Here is a 17,336-nt window from a genome sequence, read left to right as displayed (position 1 = left end):
GGCTGTGGAGAAAGCTTCAAAATGTGAGCCCAGTGCACCCTAAAGGCTCAAAAAGCAGAAGGCAAATAAAAAGAACTCCAAATCTATTACTGTTACACAATCTCATGAGTTCAAAGCCCATCTCATGATTTGTGGTGAGCCTGACTCATGAGTTTTGAACATTTGGGATTGGCAGGACTAATTCTTGCACCTCATATGAAGCAGAAGCAGGGTTTGAACCTATAGCACAGATAACTTCCACACTAGATACTGGAGTAACTGGTAGTGGGAAAAGCATATTTTGTGGACACGGCCACATAGGGAAACACCACACATGTTGTCAGTGGATTAGACAAGTATTTGCTCATATCTTTTGCAGCATATCTGTTGAGGCTGTTTTTCATAATTTCACACCAGTTTTTATTAATTAGGCAGCATAATCAGGGACTTTGTCCAGCCACAACAAGAAACTGAGACAAGTCACATGATACTAGTCTCCAAAATTGACTGTCTGAAAAGGCACTGGCACTGCAGCAACTACACACAGATATTCAAACTTTGGCACCGAAAAAGTGTCCTGATTTGCAGAGCTGCTCCTATTAGCTGAATTTTATGGGATTTACAGAGTTACTCAACTTAAAATATCATGCTCTGTGTGGGGAGAAGTACAGAAAGGAAGAAAATGGAATAACTATGTTAATTATGATAATCTGATGCCTAGCACTACAACAGGGAAATCAGTTTTTTCATCAATTATTTACTGAGCAGTGCAAGAGCGTCTGCCAGGAAGTTATTTTGTATTGCAATACAGGTTTGAACAGTTATGCTCTCATTCATTCAAACCTTCCATTTCAATTATCTTATTTTGAAACACTCTTTTGTTGCCATGCATTTAACCCTTACCTCTACATCTTTGTTTTCCCATTTCCATCAAGCTGGCCCTTCGAGGGATCTCATTTCCTTATCCCACAAGCTGACCCTGCCAGTGGTGAGGGCAAACTTCCACCCTGCCTTCAAGAGTTCTGATGAGTATATACTCAAGGGACTCTTTCACAATGTGAGAGATCAGCCTGCTTCTCTGGAGTCCTCAACAGGTGGTACTGCTGTAATGGGTTCCTCCTGGGTGCCACCTGGAACTGGGGTGCCACTTAGCCCTCTGACCCACCAGCCTGGGCCCCCTCTCACACTGTGCTGCTGTGACAAATTGCAACGCCCTCCAAGCTTGCACTTTCACCAGCAGTCACACATCCAGCTTCCCAACCTAGGATGCCAGAGCAGTACTGTCCTGTGCTGGTCAAATTTGGCCAGTATATGGGTTTGACACCCGGTCCACCTTTCCCTCAATGTGAAGAGGACCATCCACACTTGTGGTAACCAAGCTGAGATTTTCCCGAGACACTTCAGTCAAAATGCACACCGATTTGGATTAAAACATAAAATAAGTTTATTAACTACAAAAGGATAGATTTTTAAGTGATAGCAAACAGATCAAAGCAGATTACCTAATAAATAGCAAATAAACTGCAAACTGAGGTTAACATACTAGATAGGTAGGATATGAATTAGCAAATTCTCACCCTGAGCTATAAACAGGCTGGCAGATTCTTAAGGCAACAGCTGCCTTGGCTTTTCAGCTTGGGTTTTCCAGGTTTTCATACACAGGCTAGCAATCCCTTAGCCTGGGACCATCACTTCCCACAGTTCAGTCCTACTTCCTCAGGTGTTTCCAGGTGTGTTGTAGGGAGAGTGAGGTACCATCATGATGTCATTGTCCCTCTTTTATATCTTCTCCCCACTTGCTGAAAAGCTCTTTTCCTGTGACCTGGGTCAAACAGTTCCCATTGTGTAGTGCTATCGCGGAGAGGTTTCTATTGTACACAGTTCCTTGGGTAATCCTGGTGCTTGTGTGCATTTCCTCAGTAAGCCATTGTTTGGTCTTTTTACTGTTGTACCTGAAAGGCTGCTTGTGGGTGTTTTCAACCTCACAATATGTTTCGGTAACATACATAGCCAAACTTCGTAACTTCACATACGATGATAGCACATACAATCCAATGGGATATTGTCTAGCAGATCAAGACTTTTAGAAGGATTCCTCAGAAAGCAAACTTTGTGCAAAACATATCCTAATTACATGAAAATGATGAATATTGGGGTGCCAGGGTGTACAACTGCATTTTGAACTACTCAAGCCAACAGCTGGTATTTGGGTCCTTGCTTAGCTCAGCAGAGTCAAGGATGTCCCAGCATGAACAGGAAATTCAGATATTCAGTTGGCCAAATATTTGCTTTAATTCACATGAATGTATTTAGCAGATTACTCCCTAAGGGAATTCTGCAACAAAAAATTAAAAATTATGCACACAATATTTTAAAATGCTGCATAATTCTGCAAGTTTTATTTGTCAATAAATAAATGTGGCTCTGGTATAGCAGTGGGGAGCATAGGCCACTGGCTACACTGGGGTGGGAGATCACCATGAAGCTCCCACCTCCCCCAGTACAGGGACTCAGCAGTGAGGCTGCACCTGACCCTGACACAATGCAAGGACCGGGCCTGCCCCAGAAACACCCCAGGGCCCTGCCTCTCAGTGCTAGGTGCACCAGCTGTGGGCAGGCTCAGCCCAGCAGGATCCCAGTGTGGGGGGATCCAGGTGTGGGGTGAGAGGTTTCTGTGTAGGGCAGTCTGGCTGTGGCCAGCTCAGTGGGAGATTTGGATGCACAGGGGCTCATTGGGGGGTTCCAGGTATGGGGCAAAGGGACTCTACAGGGAATCCAGGTGAAGGTGGTTGGGGCTCAGCAGAGGCTGTGTGGGAAGATGGGGCTCAGTAGGGGGGTCCAGGTGCAGCTGGTTGGGGATCAGTGGGATGGGGGTCTGGGTGTGGTAGGGCATGTTAGGGTGAGGGTTTTATAGGACAGCTTAATGGGGGAGCCCCAGCTGCTGCATGCCAGGATCCCGCTTCCCCCTGCAATTCCCCTATCCCCCTCCCCCATTCCACCCCTCCCCCTGCTTTATTCCACCCTCCTTCCTTCCCCACTGCCTCTTCCCCCCAGCCCCTGTTGCCCCCCTCCCTTATTCCACCCTCCTTCTTTCCCCACTGCCTCTTCCCTGATCCCCCCCCTTAACCCAGCCCACCACAGGCACTCTCTGTTGCACAGAAAACAGGAAGGCTCCCAGCACACAGAAGGGGAGCACAACTGGCATTAGGATCCAGGAGGCAGCGTTCAGCTGCAGAGTCAGCAGAGACAGAGCCTTCTGCAGCTGGGCAGCTCTGTGCTTGCAGAAATGAAGGGGGGCAGTGGACTGTCACCCTGTGGGCCCCCCAAGCCCCCTCTGTTTGGGGGGCAATCCCCCCAAAAACTGCATCCATGGTTGTTCCTCCCCCACTCTCCCTGCATGTCTTCCCTTTGCTTTTCTGCCGGGAAGCACAGAGTGGGGGTGGTTTCTGCAGGTGTGCTGTCATGCAGAATCCCCCCCCAGAAGTAGCAGATGTAGCTAGTCAACACCCAGGCTCTCTCCCTACCTTGTCTACTGCTCAAAAGCAGCAGCCCTTTCCAGCAATCTTCACACCATCTACAAGGCCCAACCCACAGCTGATAAACACCCCAAAACAATGCAGGGACTTCTTCATGGTGAGAAGGACAGGGTAAGAATGACTGGGTTGCTCGAGGGTTTTGTCCACACTAGAAAAAAAGCTTTTTAAATAAAAGCAAATGAGTTTTAAAATCTTACAGAAGACCATGCTGCTTGTCAGGTGAAACCCAGCAGGAACCTAGTATTCACCTGGATCAGCTACAATGTTAAAATTACAAAAGGCCCCCCATCAGTACTAGGGTTAAATGTGGCAGCCAACATACCTTCTACCCTATAAATAGATATACCGAACGGAGGAAGAGAAATGATGGAGATCCTATTCCACTGATCTACAAACTGGGGGAACCCTCCCATGGAGATACAGCAACTAGGCCCCTCCTTGAGAAGGATTCTAACCAGAAGCAGGCATCCCCTACCCCAGCTGTGGGGATAGAATAATTCTCCAAGTACCTTTATTCCATGAATCCCATTCTTCTGGTTTATACACATAAAAGATTCCCTCAGAAGCTTGGCAAGAAGGGCAACTGCCTGCTATAAGGAATGAAAAGTTGTCTACTCCCCCAAAGAAACCTGGAGAAGATGCTCTATATGCCAGCATTACTCTTCTCCCACTGCTACATGCAATCTGACTCTCAAATTCATTGGTGCTCATGTGAAACCAATGTGCTTTAGCTAAGTAAGGTTATCTCCATTCTGCACCTAAACTAACTGACAGGGCCCCATTTAAATCAATCTTTTTCCAAACAACACAAGTGTCAAGAGGCATTACTTATTTCACCAGAGAATGTTTCCTCTTGGGAAACTGACTTCCTGGCCATGGCAGTGTCTTCTGGCTCATGTGCACCTGCAACAATTCCTCCTCATCATGCAGTGCAAAATAATCTGGAAGTGGTTTGTATAATACTTAGCACTTCAGTGCTCTACAAACAGTGTTTACTACACCTAAGAGGTGGGTATTATCCTCATTTTGCATCCTACTTTTGGCTAGAGATTTAAATTTCAGAACAGTATGTGGGACCTGAAATCCAGCAGGGAGCAGTAACTACCTCAGGGAAGCTAAATCCAAAGTGAGTTTATAATAGAACCTCCCTTCCCACACAGTATGATCTCAGAGAAGTGCATCTGAGTATATGCCTGCTACAAATGAGAGTGTACAGCCATTTGTTCCATCAGAAAGCTGAACCTGTAATTGTTTAGTGTACAGTAAGTTCTGTTTTTAGAACAAAGTAACTTCTGAACAGAAGTTCACTCAAACCAAGTGTTATTAAATATGAATTTCTATCTACATAGGGAATCCATTAAGTCTTGGAGGAGATCTACAGCTAATTTAAAATTACTAGTGGTCAGTACACAGTAATACAGGAAATACAATTATTTTTTTCCCTAGTGTTTTCTTGGGATGACTGAATACTGTACTCAGTTACATAAACACCATATCGTTCAAATATGAGTCATAAGCAGCATCATATAGAGGTCTGCCACATTACTCTTCAGACATCCCTCCATTCCTTTTTAAACGTACTGCAGCTCTATAGGCTGCAAGGCCTCCTTGTTTCATCTCCTTAGCGTTCTATTCCAAATATTTGTATTTCTTCTTTCCAATAAGTTGGTTCTTTTGGAGGATCAAATCGAGGAGTACCTCCGTGTAGTTCAAAACTCAGCATGGATACACCTGAAGACTTTTCAAGAACGTCTGCTACGAGAACATGTGCACACTCAGTTGTTATTGCATTGGCAGATTTAACTGGAACAAAGTTAACACACTGTGGCATCCCCTTATCTCTAGTACAGATGGGTGGTAAAAACTGTATATGGGCTAACAAACATTCATCTGCACACAGGCTCCTCACCTGGGGCTCTCTCCTAGAGTAGGGTTTGCACTAGCATAGCACTTCATTCAGCAAAGCCTGCATCTCAAGTTAGTCTCCTTTATCACCATAGATTCTTCCTATAGTTACTACACAAGCACATTTCAAAGTAATCATACAGCAATCCAGTTCAAAGAATCTTGCTCTTTTTAAAAAATATATTTATTCAAAGAGGAATAGGTTTAATAAAACACTCCACATGGTTTCAGCATTGAAATATTAAGTTTCACATTTTACACATGTAAATATATTACAAATTCACTTTTCATCAAAGTTCAGTTAATGTTGCAGCATTTTCCCATTGTCTTGGTCTTTCAGGCCATTTAATCATCATCATCATCCACGGTAATCAAAAAATCAACTTTTTTGGTAATCCTGAAAAATGGTAAATTAATTTTATAGTGTAAGTATTTAATTTGTATTAATACTGATAAATGAGATAAAGGTCCCAATCCCCCACTCAAAGTTTTACTAGTTATTTAGGGTATGTTTGAACAGCAAAAGCTGTGAACAGGCTAGCTTACCAGAGCCAGCTTGAATCCAGCTAGCACAGGTAATAGGAGCAGTGAAGACAGCACGGACGTCCATATGGGCTCATGAGCTGAGTATATACCCAGCCACTGTACTCAGCTCTTGAGCCCACACTGCTCCCTACACTAGCTGGATTCAGGCTAGCTTGGATAAACATGCACAGCGTTTGCTTGTAGCTTTACCCTAACTACACTGTAGGCCCTGTCTAGTCTTGGAGCAGGCTCATGTAAGAGCAGCTAAAATAGTGCATGAAAAAAAGTTGTCCAGAACATCTCTCTCATGTTTACATGAAACATGTAATCCAAAATTAAACTATTTATAGAAAGCCGTTTTGTACTCCTAAAAAGTTTCCAAGCTATCTTTGTGCAAGGCTGTGTGACATGAAACATTTTAGACACCACCTGTCTTTCCTTCCATTTGATATAAAAAGTTACAGGTTTAAAATAGAATTAAGCTTAGGGGAAAAAAAAAAAAAAAAAGCAAGTGTCAGTGGGGTGGGTGGTGGTATTGTAATAAAGATAGTAAGTTTTCTAGTTTCGCAGTAACTGCAGCATGTTGGTACAGTGGAGGAAAAGAAGAACCTTTCAATGTCTACTTAGCGGTTTTACTAGACTTTTATTTTAGGTTCTGCCCCAGAGCCTGGCAGGATAGCAGCACTACTCCATTCCTCTTTCCTGAGGTCCACCTACACTACAAATGTGACCTACTAAACCTAGGGTTACCATATTTCAATAGTGCAAAAAAGAGGACACTCCATGGGACCCCGCCCCTGCCCCAACTCAGCTCCCTCCCCTGAGCACCCCACATTCCCTCTCCTCCCTCCCACCCCCCAGCTGCTGCTGCGCTGGGGAAGTTGCTTCGGCCCCTGCCGCGGTGGAGAGCAGCGGGAGCCGGGAAAGTTGGAGCCCGGGGAGGAGGCGGTCCCCATACCAGGCCTCCTTATTTTCCCGGATATGTTTGGCTTTTTGGAAATTCCTCCCGGACGGGGATTTGAGGACCAAAAAGCCGGACATGTCTGGGAAAACCCGGACGTATGGTAACCCTACCTCTGACACTCACCTCTCCCTCCACTGGAGGGACTCTCCTGTCCATACCTGTCCCGGGGCCTTCCTTTAAAGGGGCATCCCCATATCAGTGGGGTCTACTTGGAAGAGATAATATTTACTCCCTTGTGGGGCTGAGCTGGGCTGTGACAATCCAACCCATCATGAGTACTGTGAGAAATGGGGCACAACACTAACCAAGGCAGCGTCATTTTAGGGACTGTATGGGCCTCGAAGTTCAAACAAACAAGCTATATAAAGTCATTTTCTTTACTGGGAAACCAAATGGAAGTTTTTCTAGAAGGGTATTTTTAGAAATCTCAGTATAATGACAAATTTCAAGCTCAGTTAAATAACTTTTTTGTGAAATGATGCAGAGCACAATTAGTACAGAGACATGAATAGTGAGAGATCCAAGCTGGTTTGCCTGATATTGTGTAAAAATGTGTGTAACTTTGATATAGAAGGCCTTGCCAAACTAATTATCGAAGCATATGCAATCATCATCGTAGACAGGGACTTGTTTATACTGCTCTATATACTATACCAGTGTTTCTCAATCTGGGAGTCATGATTTATTTGATAATTTATATGGTAAAAATGAGAAAATAAGCAATTTTTCAGTAATACTGTGCTGTGATACTTGTATTTTTATGTCTGATTTTGTAAGCAAGTAGTTTTTTAAGTGAGGGGTACTCAAGACAAATCAGCCTCCTGAAGGAGGTACAGTAGTCTGGAAACATTGATAACCACTGCTCTAATTGACCTGGATCAAGAATGTCTTTGTTTTACTTTCTATTTCTATAGTAAGGCTATTGGGATCTCAGCATTAAAATACAGTCTCAGAAGGATTTTTTGAATCATGTTTTTAAGAAATTTAATAAATGGACCACTGCACTTCCCCCAAATTAATGAGTCTGATGTTTCATTTTTTAAGACCAAAGGTCCCTGCAACTTCGAAGTATTAGAGTGAGCTGTTTTCCAGAAACCCAAAGATGGAAGTTCATTAGCAATCTATTTGTGTGTAATCCTTTTTATTTGTTACTATAAAATGTAAGTCACAACTGGTCTAGTCAAGTTTGCTTCCTGCCCCTCTAGTCAGGGACATATCTCCCTGCTGTCAACAGTTCTCTCTGGAAACAGCAAAAGAAAGATCCCAGATCAATCTATGAAGCTGAAAAGGGTATTCCCAGAAACACTGAGAAAATGAATGCCAAGTGCTTTTGTTACACTTTACTAGGGAGATCAGGAGTGAATGCACCAAACCGAAAACTCACTGCTGCGGAAATAAACATTCAGGGATAGACTCTGCTTGGAGACAGCAGAATCTGCTACCATTTGCTGCTCTGAGGTGTACAGTGCTTCACAAAGCTGGAGAAAGGAGGCAAGACCGTGGCTGGCAGTGAAGGAGAGAGTAAGGTGCATCGCTGGCCTCCCCTCTGAGCTGCTATGGTGCCAAGCACCCCCCTCGCCGGGCCCCCCAGGCGGGGGGTGAGGTGACACCCCCACGTGCCCCAGGCCGGGCCAACCTGCGGTGGGGTCCCTGTCACTTTAAAAGCGGGGCTGGGCTGAGCCGAGCCGGTGGGGATTGCTCCACTCCCGGCTGATGCCGGAGCCTGGGCTGAAAGCCAGGCTTGTCTCCTGCACCAGCTCCGGGTGAGCCTTTGCTGCGGCTCCCCCAGTCCCCCCAGGCTGGGCCGCCGCATGGTAGGGGCGGGTTGCATGAGGCAGGGCAGGACCCGGTGGAGCCGAGGGCTGAACAGGCCCGGCAGGGCGATGCGGGGCTGCTGGAGGGGGAAGCTGGGGAAGGGTGGCACGGCCTCAACCCCCTGGGGCTGCCTGCCCCATGGAGGAGGCAGAGGGGCGCAAGCCGCAGCAGGACCCCAGCCCCCTGGGGGAGGGGATCTGGGGACAGCCCAGGGAGGCAGGAGCAGCCCCAGGGGTTCTGGGTGTGTGCAGGGCAGAGCCCCGGGAGAGCCCCAGCCCCCCAGTGGGCAGTGCTGCAGAGGAGGAGCCCGCGCCCCCTGGCAGGAGAGGGGAGCCCCAGGCAGGGGGAGCCGGGCCGCCCACACCCGCCTCTCGCGGTCGCTCCATGCTGCTCCCAGTACCGCTTTCCGCCGGCGCGGCTGCCCTGTCAGCCGCTTTTGGGTCTTTAAATAGCAGTCCGGGGGGAAATCCCAGACATTTTTAGCTTTTTACAAATTCCCCCCAGATGGCTATTTAAAGACCCAAAAGCCGGACATGTCCGGGGAAACCCGGACATATGGTAACCCTATTAAAACATGGTTGTCTCCTAGCATCCTATAAATAAGCTGAGGCTTTGTTTAAAAATGGTTTGGTCCCATCTATGCTACAAGTCACTGACAACCATGCTCACCAACTTATTTAATGCCAAACTGCACAAGGAGTTTTAGACAAAACATTTTCCCTACCACTGCTCTGAAGAATTTACAATTCATTAGTTGTATCTGTAGTATAGAATAGGCCAAGATATTAGATTGCTTTCCTACCCTTTGTTAAAGCTCAGAGAAAAGCCACAAAAGAACTTAGATCTTGCTTACACTATCACTTAGGGTATGTCTACACTGCAGTAAAAACCCATGGCTGGCCTATGTCAGCTGACTAAGGCTTGTGGGACCCAGGATGCAGGGCTATAAAACTGCAGTGCAGATGTTATTTTCCCCTATGCAAGACAAATAATGGGAATGTTCTTAAATCTACCATATCCAGAACTTCAGAAGCTTGACTCAAAATGACAAAGGTGCACAATTTAAGAAAAAGAGTCTGGAGACACAGGGACAAGGCCCATTGATTCTCAGCCGGGGGGGGGGGAGGGGGGAAGAAAAAGAGAAAGTGGTGGAGGCCATATCATCCTTTATGGTCTTAGCTCAAAACATCTGGTACTATAAGGCTTTGCTTGTGCAGCTCCAGAGGACACTGCTGCCCAGAAGGTTCTCAAAGCTGAGGATCTCTGAGCAGGTACATTTTACACAAAATGTGTAGAGGCCAGTAGTGGGATGAAGTTTGGCTATAAAATTAAGAATGTGCAGACTAGAGAAGTAAATATTTAATGTACATCAGAGTCCTAAAATGCTCAGCATTTCCAATGAATTCAATCAAATGTCAATTAAAATTTAAGTAATTCCCTTTATATAAGGATTTGAGAGAACATCTCAAACAGGTAATAGTCATAGGATAAAGTGTATTAATACTGTGAAATAGTTTTGGATATTGACAGAACTTGTGATACAGAAGTTTTTCTACACCTTAGAATCTACATGGAATAGAAGATATTTCTTTTAACAAGGTACACCTCTTGTAAAAAGAATACTACAAGTCACCAAGGGGCTTAGGTTGGTGTTATGGGCTCAGATTTGGCCAATTTACAGAGCAATATTTCATTTGGTAAGATAGAGGACTATATATAGGTCATATGTCCTTAAACACTGGAACAGTATCATATACTTACCATGCATCTTCAGTTTAAAATTAAAAATATAAAATGCAAAGATTTAGAAGAAAAATTACCTTGATCTATTCCTTCTGTTCTCTTCCTTTTTAAATTTAAAAGTGAATTTTGTTGTTCTTTTAAGGCTTCTGCAGGACAGTTTGGTCTTGGCAATTGACTTCCTGGTGTTGGTCTTGGTCGATTACTAAAATACTTCTGTTTCAATGCCTTAAAGATAAGGGGAGAAAGCTGGTCAAGTTAATAGTGTGCACAAATTGATCTGAAGGTATATTCTTTCCTTTTCTTAAACTCCTTGCTTATAACTTATGACATTTCTAGGGGTTCTAAGATTGCAGTTCTAAGACTGGAGTTGTACTCAAGAGTTGCTACAAAACCCAAGATTTCAGATTCTCTCAGCGACTTCCATACAGTTTGCTCAATTTACAAGTTGAGATAATTTGTCTAATCATCTGTATTACAGTAGGTGCCTAGAGTCCCCAATCAAGATCCCGACCCCATTGTGGCAGACGCTATACATGTACACTAAGACAGTTACAGCTCTGAAGAGCATACAGTCTAAATACCATAGACAAGACAGAAAAGGAAAGGGTCACAGAGATTGACTTTTTCAAGGTAATCAGCGACACCTCTGGCAGAGCCAGGAATTGAAGCCAGATTTCTGGAACACCATCCTTATGTTGATTTACAAAGTAAGTTGGGTTCTGTTCTACTCTTCCCTAATCGCTCTGATTCTGCAATGTCAAAAGAAAGAAAAGCTTGTTACTGAGTACACAGAGGACCTGAACACACAGGAAGCAGATATGTAAAACTGATACTTATTTTATGTAAGTTAAATTATATCCTCCCCACCCGTCCACTTTAAAGCAGATTTCAGTTCCACAGCTTCTAGAAGCCACAGTTCAGGAAATAAATAAATAAAGCAAGCAAGCAGGTGGAACTGCCAGGAAATGTTTTTGCTTATCCTAATTATAGTGTTCAGTCTCTGCTGTAAGTCAAGCTACATCAGGAAGAACTCAGGAGTTTAAAGCAGAAAACTTGCAATTTTTAAAATGGGTTATAAAATGTGTCTGTCACGGAGGTCAGGGAAGTCATGGATTCCGTGGCTTCTTGCGACCTTTGTGACTACTGCAGTGGCCAGTGTGGCTGACCCTAGGGCCACCACAAGCAGCTGGCCCTGGGACCAGCTGCTCAGGCGGCTCTAGGGACAGCCACACCAGCCGCTGCTTGAGTTGCCACAGCCCTGGGGCCAGCCACACTAGTCAGTGCTCTGGCAGCCCTGGGCAGCTGGCCCCGGGACCACCTGAGCAGCAGTCCCAGGGATGCCAGGAGCAGCTGCAGCAAGACTGGCTCCTGACAAGATTTGATCAGGGTGTAGTTATGGTACACCTCTATCCTGATATAACGCAACCCAATAGAACACGAATTAGAATATAACACAGTAAAGCCGTGCTCCAGGTGTGGGGGGAGGGGGGGGAGGAGGGAAGAAGGGGAGGCTGGCTGTTGTGTACTCCGGCGGATCAAAGCAAGTTCAATATAACGCAGTTTCACCTATAACACGGTAAGATTTTTTGGCTCCTGAGGACAGCGTTATATCGGGTTAGAGGTGTATAAGTCAGACAGGTAACTGGCCGTGATTTTTTGTTTTTTGCCCGTGACCTGTCCATGACTTACTAAAAACACCCATGTTTAAATTGTAGCCTTAGTTATAACGGTCCTCCTGCTACAGTATTTTAATTCATATTTTGCAGCTTGATCCTTGAATATCAGCCTATGAAAAAGGACTTCGTAAGTAGCCTCCAGTATAGCATTCTATTTTACTAGAAACTGAACGCATACTAAAGCGTATATCTGATAAAGAGGCTATGAAACGCTATGAAAAAGTGTTGTTGAAAAGGCTACCTAAGGCAGTTAAAACTCATCTCCTGTCCTATCCCCAAAAATGTAATCTTTTGAGTGGTAAGGGGAATTGCAGTGATTAGGTGATGGGACACCTTTGTTCTTTGCAGCAGTGTTCCCTCTGGCATGCAACAGTGGGAGAGGGAGAAGAAATAGGTATACACTACATTTTGGGTTTATTGTGTGAATTGTTGTTATTCCCCTGCCCCACCCCCAACATACTCAGAACAGGAGCTGACTGACAAATAGCAAGAGCTTTCTTGCAAAAGTATCAAAAAAGTATGAGGAAATTTGTCTCACTTACCCAGAATTCTGGGTAGGGGGATGGGTCCATAAATTCAGTAGTGATGGGTTCTTCAATCAGATGTTTTAACTGGCTGGGCTGACCCTCCAGATAACTTCCCCCACTGAAAAGCCCCTCTGAAAACTTGCTTCCAAAGCTGCTATTATGAATAAAATACTCATTCAGATATTAACAATAGCAGAAAATCTGCCCAACAATTAAGAACTGTCCAATCTGGAAAAAAACAAACTGGGACAATCCTGAGGGTCATCAATTAATTTTAAGAGCATGGTTATCCATCCACTCTTCCCTAAAGCGAGATCAAGCGCACAATTGACCAATCACCTTCCAGAAGAAGTAGATAAACTACAGGGTCGGGATGAATTTATGAACCCATATGCCCTACCCAGAAAGAAAATTTGTCTCACTTATCTGGAAATTTTCATTCTCATTTCAGGGGATGGATCATAAATTCAGAAGTGCTGGGGTTTTTGTAAAAACAACAAGGAGTCTGGTGGCACCTTAAAGACTAACAGATTTATTTGGGCATAAGCTTTTGAGAGTAAAAACCTCACTTCTTCGGATGCATGGAGTGAAAGCGTAGTCCTGCCCTCGCTATCAATTGTTGAGTGGGCTAAGGGTAGGCTACAGCTCACAGAACTCCTGTCAAAATCTGCTTCATCTGACCAAAGTCTATCAGTCTTCTAGAATTTAGTAAACATATGTAGGGAACCATCAGCCCATGAGGCTGCATTATCTTATTGGCTTTAATCTTGAATGGGGGAGATTACCTCTTCTTCCCCCATTCCCTTCAAAATCACACACACTTTGCTGTGGAGGATCTCAAAGCTTTCTGTCCCCTAGCCCTGTATTAGAATGAACTAAGCAGATGTTTTACTGAGAGACTTTGTTCTCTAAATACAGATGCTGATCCTGCTGTGTATCGCAACATGCACCAGGAATAAAATCTTCTATTACTGTATATCAAGAATTGGCTGAAAACTCTCTGGGCTTGAGTAGGATTGAGAACAAATCACTGGAATTTACTAGTTTGTGGGTAGGGGGTTATGTTTATTTATTATTTTTAAAGTGACCTCTCAATAATCAGGCTGCCAGCTTCTGAGATGCTGTGATGGAGCAGATGTTCCTATGATAGCAGATCCTGAGTGGATCGTAATGTTGATGAAGGGGTCACAAACATTTCCATGATGTCTGAAAACCAGGGAAGTTTGGGCCAGAGCGGTGCAATCAGAATTACAGCCTGTCGTCTCTGTTAGATGCTGCATGTTATAGGAAAAAGAGGGAATGCAGAGCTGTTGGCCATATTTAGGAGGTCACTGATTCCCCTGGCCCGACGATCTCATTTCCTGGTATAGGAGTTGTTTTTGGCATTGGAGCCTCCATGTTAGTTTCCCAAAGGTCTGGGCTATGGGTTTGAACACCTCTGGTGAAGACATGATTAAGGCATAATTTCCCCTGCTCCGAGCTTTTGCAGCTGAGCCAATCGCTGGCATTCAGGTGCCCTTTCATATGCCTGGTTCAAAGTGACAATGTTTTTCGCAGCCCATTGGAAGAAAAAATGTGGCTTCTGCTTGTAGCAGGCTCAACCATGTGCCCCATCTGTTTACATATGCTATGGCAGTCAGGCTGACTATGAATACAAGTATGTGTCTTGAGTTTAAGGTGGGGAGGAATGCCTGAAGGGCTAGGTGAATCACTTGCAATTCCAAAACAGTTTACGGCGTAGTGAGATTCTGTCAGTGACCCTGACTTTGTACCATGTGTTTCAAAAGATGTGTCAGCTCCATACCCTTCCAAGCTGGCATCCATCATTATTGCATCTCTGTGGTTCTGCCAAGCAGATACAGTCTGTGAATCTTGTTGTAATTGCCATCTAAGGGTCCTTTTACTGTGGAGAGAAGTTTTCTAGTGAGAGTTGAAATTGTGAATGGTTTCAGAGTAGCAACCGTGTTAGTCTGTATCCGCAAAAAGAACAGGAGTACTTGTGGCACCTTAGAGACTAACAAATTTATTAGAACATAAGCTTTTGTGGACTACAGCCCACTTCTTCGGATGCATATAGAAGTGGGCTGTAGTCCACGAAAGCTTATGCTCTAATAAATTTGTTAGTCTCTAAGGTGCCACAAGTACTCCTGTTCTTTTTGCGGATACAGACTAACACGGTTGCTACTCTGAAACCATTCACAATTTCAACTCTCACTAGAAAACTTCTCTCCACAGTAAAAGGACCCTTAGATGGCAATTACAACAAGATTCACAGACTGTATCTGCTTGGCAGAACCACAGAGATGCAATAATGATGGATGCCAGCTTGGAAGGGTATGGAGCTGACACATCTTTTGAAACACATGGTACAAAGTCAGGGTCACTGACAGAATCTCACTACGCCGTAAACTGTTTTGGAATTGCAAGTGATTCACCTAGCCCTTCAGGCATTCCTCCCCACCTTAAACNTACTTGTGGCACCTTAGAGACTAACAAATTTATTAGAGCATAAGCTTTCGTGGACTACAGCCCACTTCTATATGCATCCGAAGAAGTGGGCTGTAGTCCACAAAAGCTTATGTTCTAATAAATTTGTTAGTCTCTAAGGTGCCACAAGTACTCCTGTTCTTTTTGCGAAATTGTGAATGTGAGCAGGGAAGCTGAGTGGGCTGTACTGCAGGCACCAGAGATGAAATTTTGCCCATGACAGTAAGTATATGCATGAAATGAACATGCCTAGAAAATCTTCACAGAGTAGTATTGACTGTGAAGGATCTTATAGGTTTTCTCCAGAATCTGGACTTGCCCGTTTTCAGGGAGGAAGGTCCTGTGAAGTGTAGTGTTCAGCCCCAATCCCAGGTGTTCCATTGTCTGGGTAGGGACAAGCTGTCTTTTCTTCACATTGATTATAAATCCATGTTTCTGCAGGGTGTGCACTGGTCATTTGGGTGTACTTGAAAGACTTCTGTAGGAAGGAGGCTCTTTATCAGAATGCCATTGAGAAAATGATACAGATACTGTTCAGAGATGCCCCTAGTATCTGTGACTACTCTGGGGGCAGTGGCAGTGCCAAAAATGGGCTTTGTACAGCATGTGCAAACCTCAGGTACCATCTGTGTAAGGATGGAAAAGTGACGATATGGTTCCTTGAGGTCGACAAAGATTAGGAAATCCCCATTGTGGTAGCTAGCATGACAGACAGGAGCAGTGTCCATTTTGAACCTATGGAAATGGATCAGCTTGTTGAATCTTTAAATCCAGGACATCCCTGTCCTTCATGATTGCCTCACAAATCAGGAACAGTATGGACTATAAGCCCCAATACTGATCCTGGTCTGGGACAGGCTCAATCACCCTGATATGGAGAAGGCTGTCTATTTGCTGGAGCATAGCCTTCCTCTTGGATGGACTGGGCAGCCAGGGGAAGAGAGGGTCTTTTAGACCTGCACCCTCACCCCCAGGGAATATTGGCTGGAGGGAGTCACTTACTGCTCTTAGAGACATTCCTGTAGAATGAGTCACCTCTGCATTTAATAGGCCTGGTATTCTCCCATCTATTCTTAGAGAATCTGTCATCTCTCCTACCATTATCTATATGAAGCTCCATAACCCCAAAAGGGATGCCTAAAATGGTTTAAAGTTTGTACTGTGCTTTAGATCTCCCTTTTTATACTGCCCCGCCCCCAAACATTTTGCTCCCACGTATAGGCTTGCTACCAAAAACCTGTCTTGAGGAAATATCTACCTTCCACACCCACAGTCATAGAAGCCTTCTTGCCACTTGCTAGAGTCCTCTATCTGGTGGAGGACCTGAAAGCATCAAGTGAGGTGTCAAAGTAGAGCAGATGTTAGGGAAATTCTCGAAGGATGATCCCAACTCCTTGGCCCTTTTCACCTTTTTTGGAATGTCAGAGAGCATGTACTCAGAAGAACGAAGTACTGCTCTGGCAAAAAAACCTGACCATTGTCAATTGTACTCTATATGCTCCTGAGAATTATTTATAGTCTCTTCAGAGAGCTGATTCCACCCTTCTGTCAGTGAAAAATTTGGCGGGGGGGAGGGGGGAAGGAGGGAGGAGGAGAAGGAAGACTTAAGTCACACTCTGTCTTCACTAGGTTTATCATCCCACCTTAAACAGGATGGCCAGGAAGGGATTGCAAGGATCAGTTTTAGAGCCAATTGGAAAACATTTTTAGCAACTCCACACACTAAAAGAGTAGAGAGGCTCAGGAAAAAGAAGCTGGGGGAAAAAACAAACAACAAAAAGAGGAAAAGAAAAAAAAATCAGGTTTTGGACAGCCTACAAAGGCCCTCACTCTTAGCCTGCTGCATCTTTGGAGGCAGAGAAAATTCTGGAGGGGCTCTTTTTACATTTCAGGGCCTGAAGGGACCATTGTGATCATCTAGTCTGGCCTCCTGTATAGCACAGGCCACAGAACTTGCCCAAAATTGCCTAGAGCAGGTCTTTTAGAAAAGCATCCAATCTTGATTTAATAATTGTCAGTAATGGACAATCCACCACAACCCTTGGTAAACTGTTATGTTCCAATGGTTAAATACTCTCACTGTTAAAAATTTCCAGTCTGAAATTTGTCTGGCTTCAACTTCCAGCCATTGGATGGTGTTGTACCTTTCTCTTCTAGATTAAATAGCTCATTATTAAAT

At 44.4% G+C, this 17,336-nt stretch overlaps 1 protein-coding gene across 2 annotated transcripts in view; it reads right to left on the bottom strand.

The window, feature by feature from the left end:
* Positions 1–5,586: 5,586 nt before the first annotated feature.
* The window catches only part of CDK7 (cyclin dependent kinase 7), a 39,163-nt gene continuing 27,413 nt past the window's right edge, over positions 5,587–17,336 (bottom strand). For both annotated transcript variants that reach the window (XM_034773204.1, XM_034773203.1), the window contains exons 11-12: positions 10,545–10,692; positions 5,587–5,817 (exon numbers count right to left, since the gene is read on the bottom strand). In XM_034773204.1, coding sequence (XP_034629095.1) covers positions 5,792–5,817; positions 10,545–10,692 — 174 coding nt within the window. In that variant the 3' untranslated portion in view covers positions 5,587–5,791. The remainder of the gene's footprint in view (positions 5,818–10,544; positions 10,693–17,336) is intronic.

The sequence above is a fragment of the Trachemys scripta genome, chromosome 6 (assembly GCF_013100865.1).
Source record: "Trachemys scripta elegans isolate TJP31775 chromosome 6, CAS_Tse_1.0, whole genome shotgun sequence".
Taxonomy (NCBI): Eukaryota; Metazoa; Chordata; order Testudines; family Emydidae; genus Trachemys; species Trachemys scripta.
This window is presented reverse-complemented; position numbering and strand designations above follow the sequence as displayed.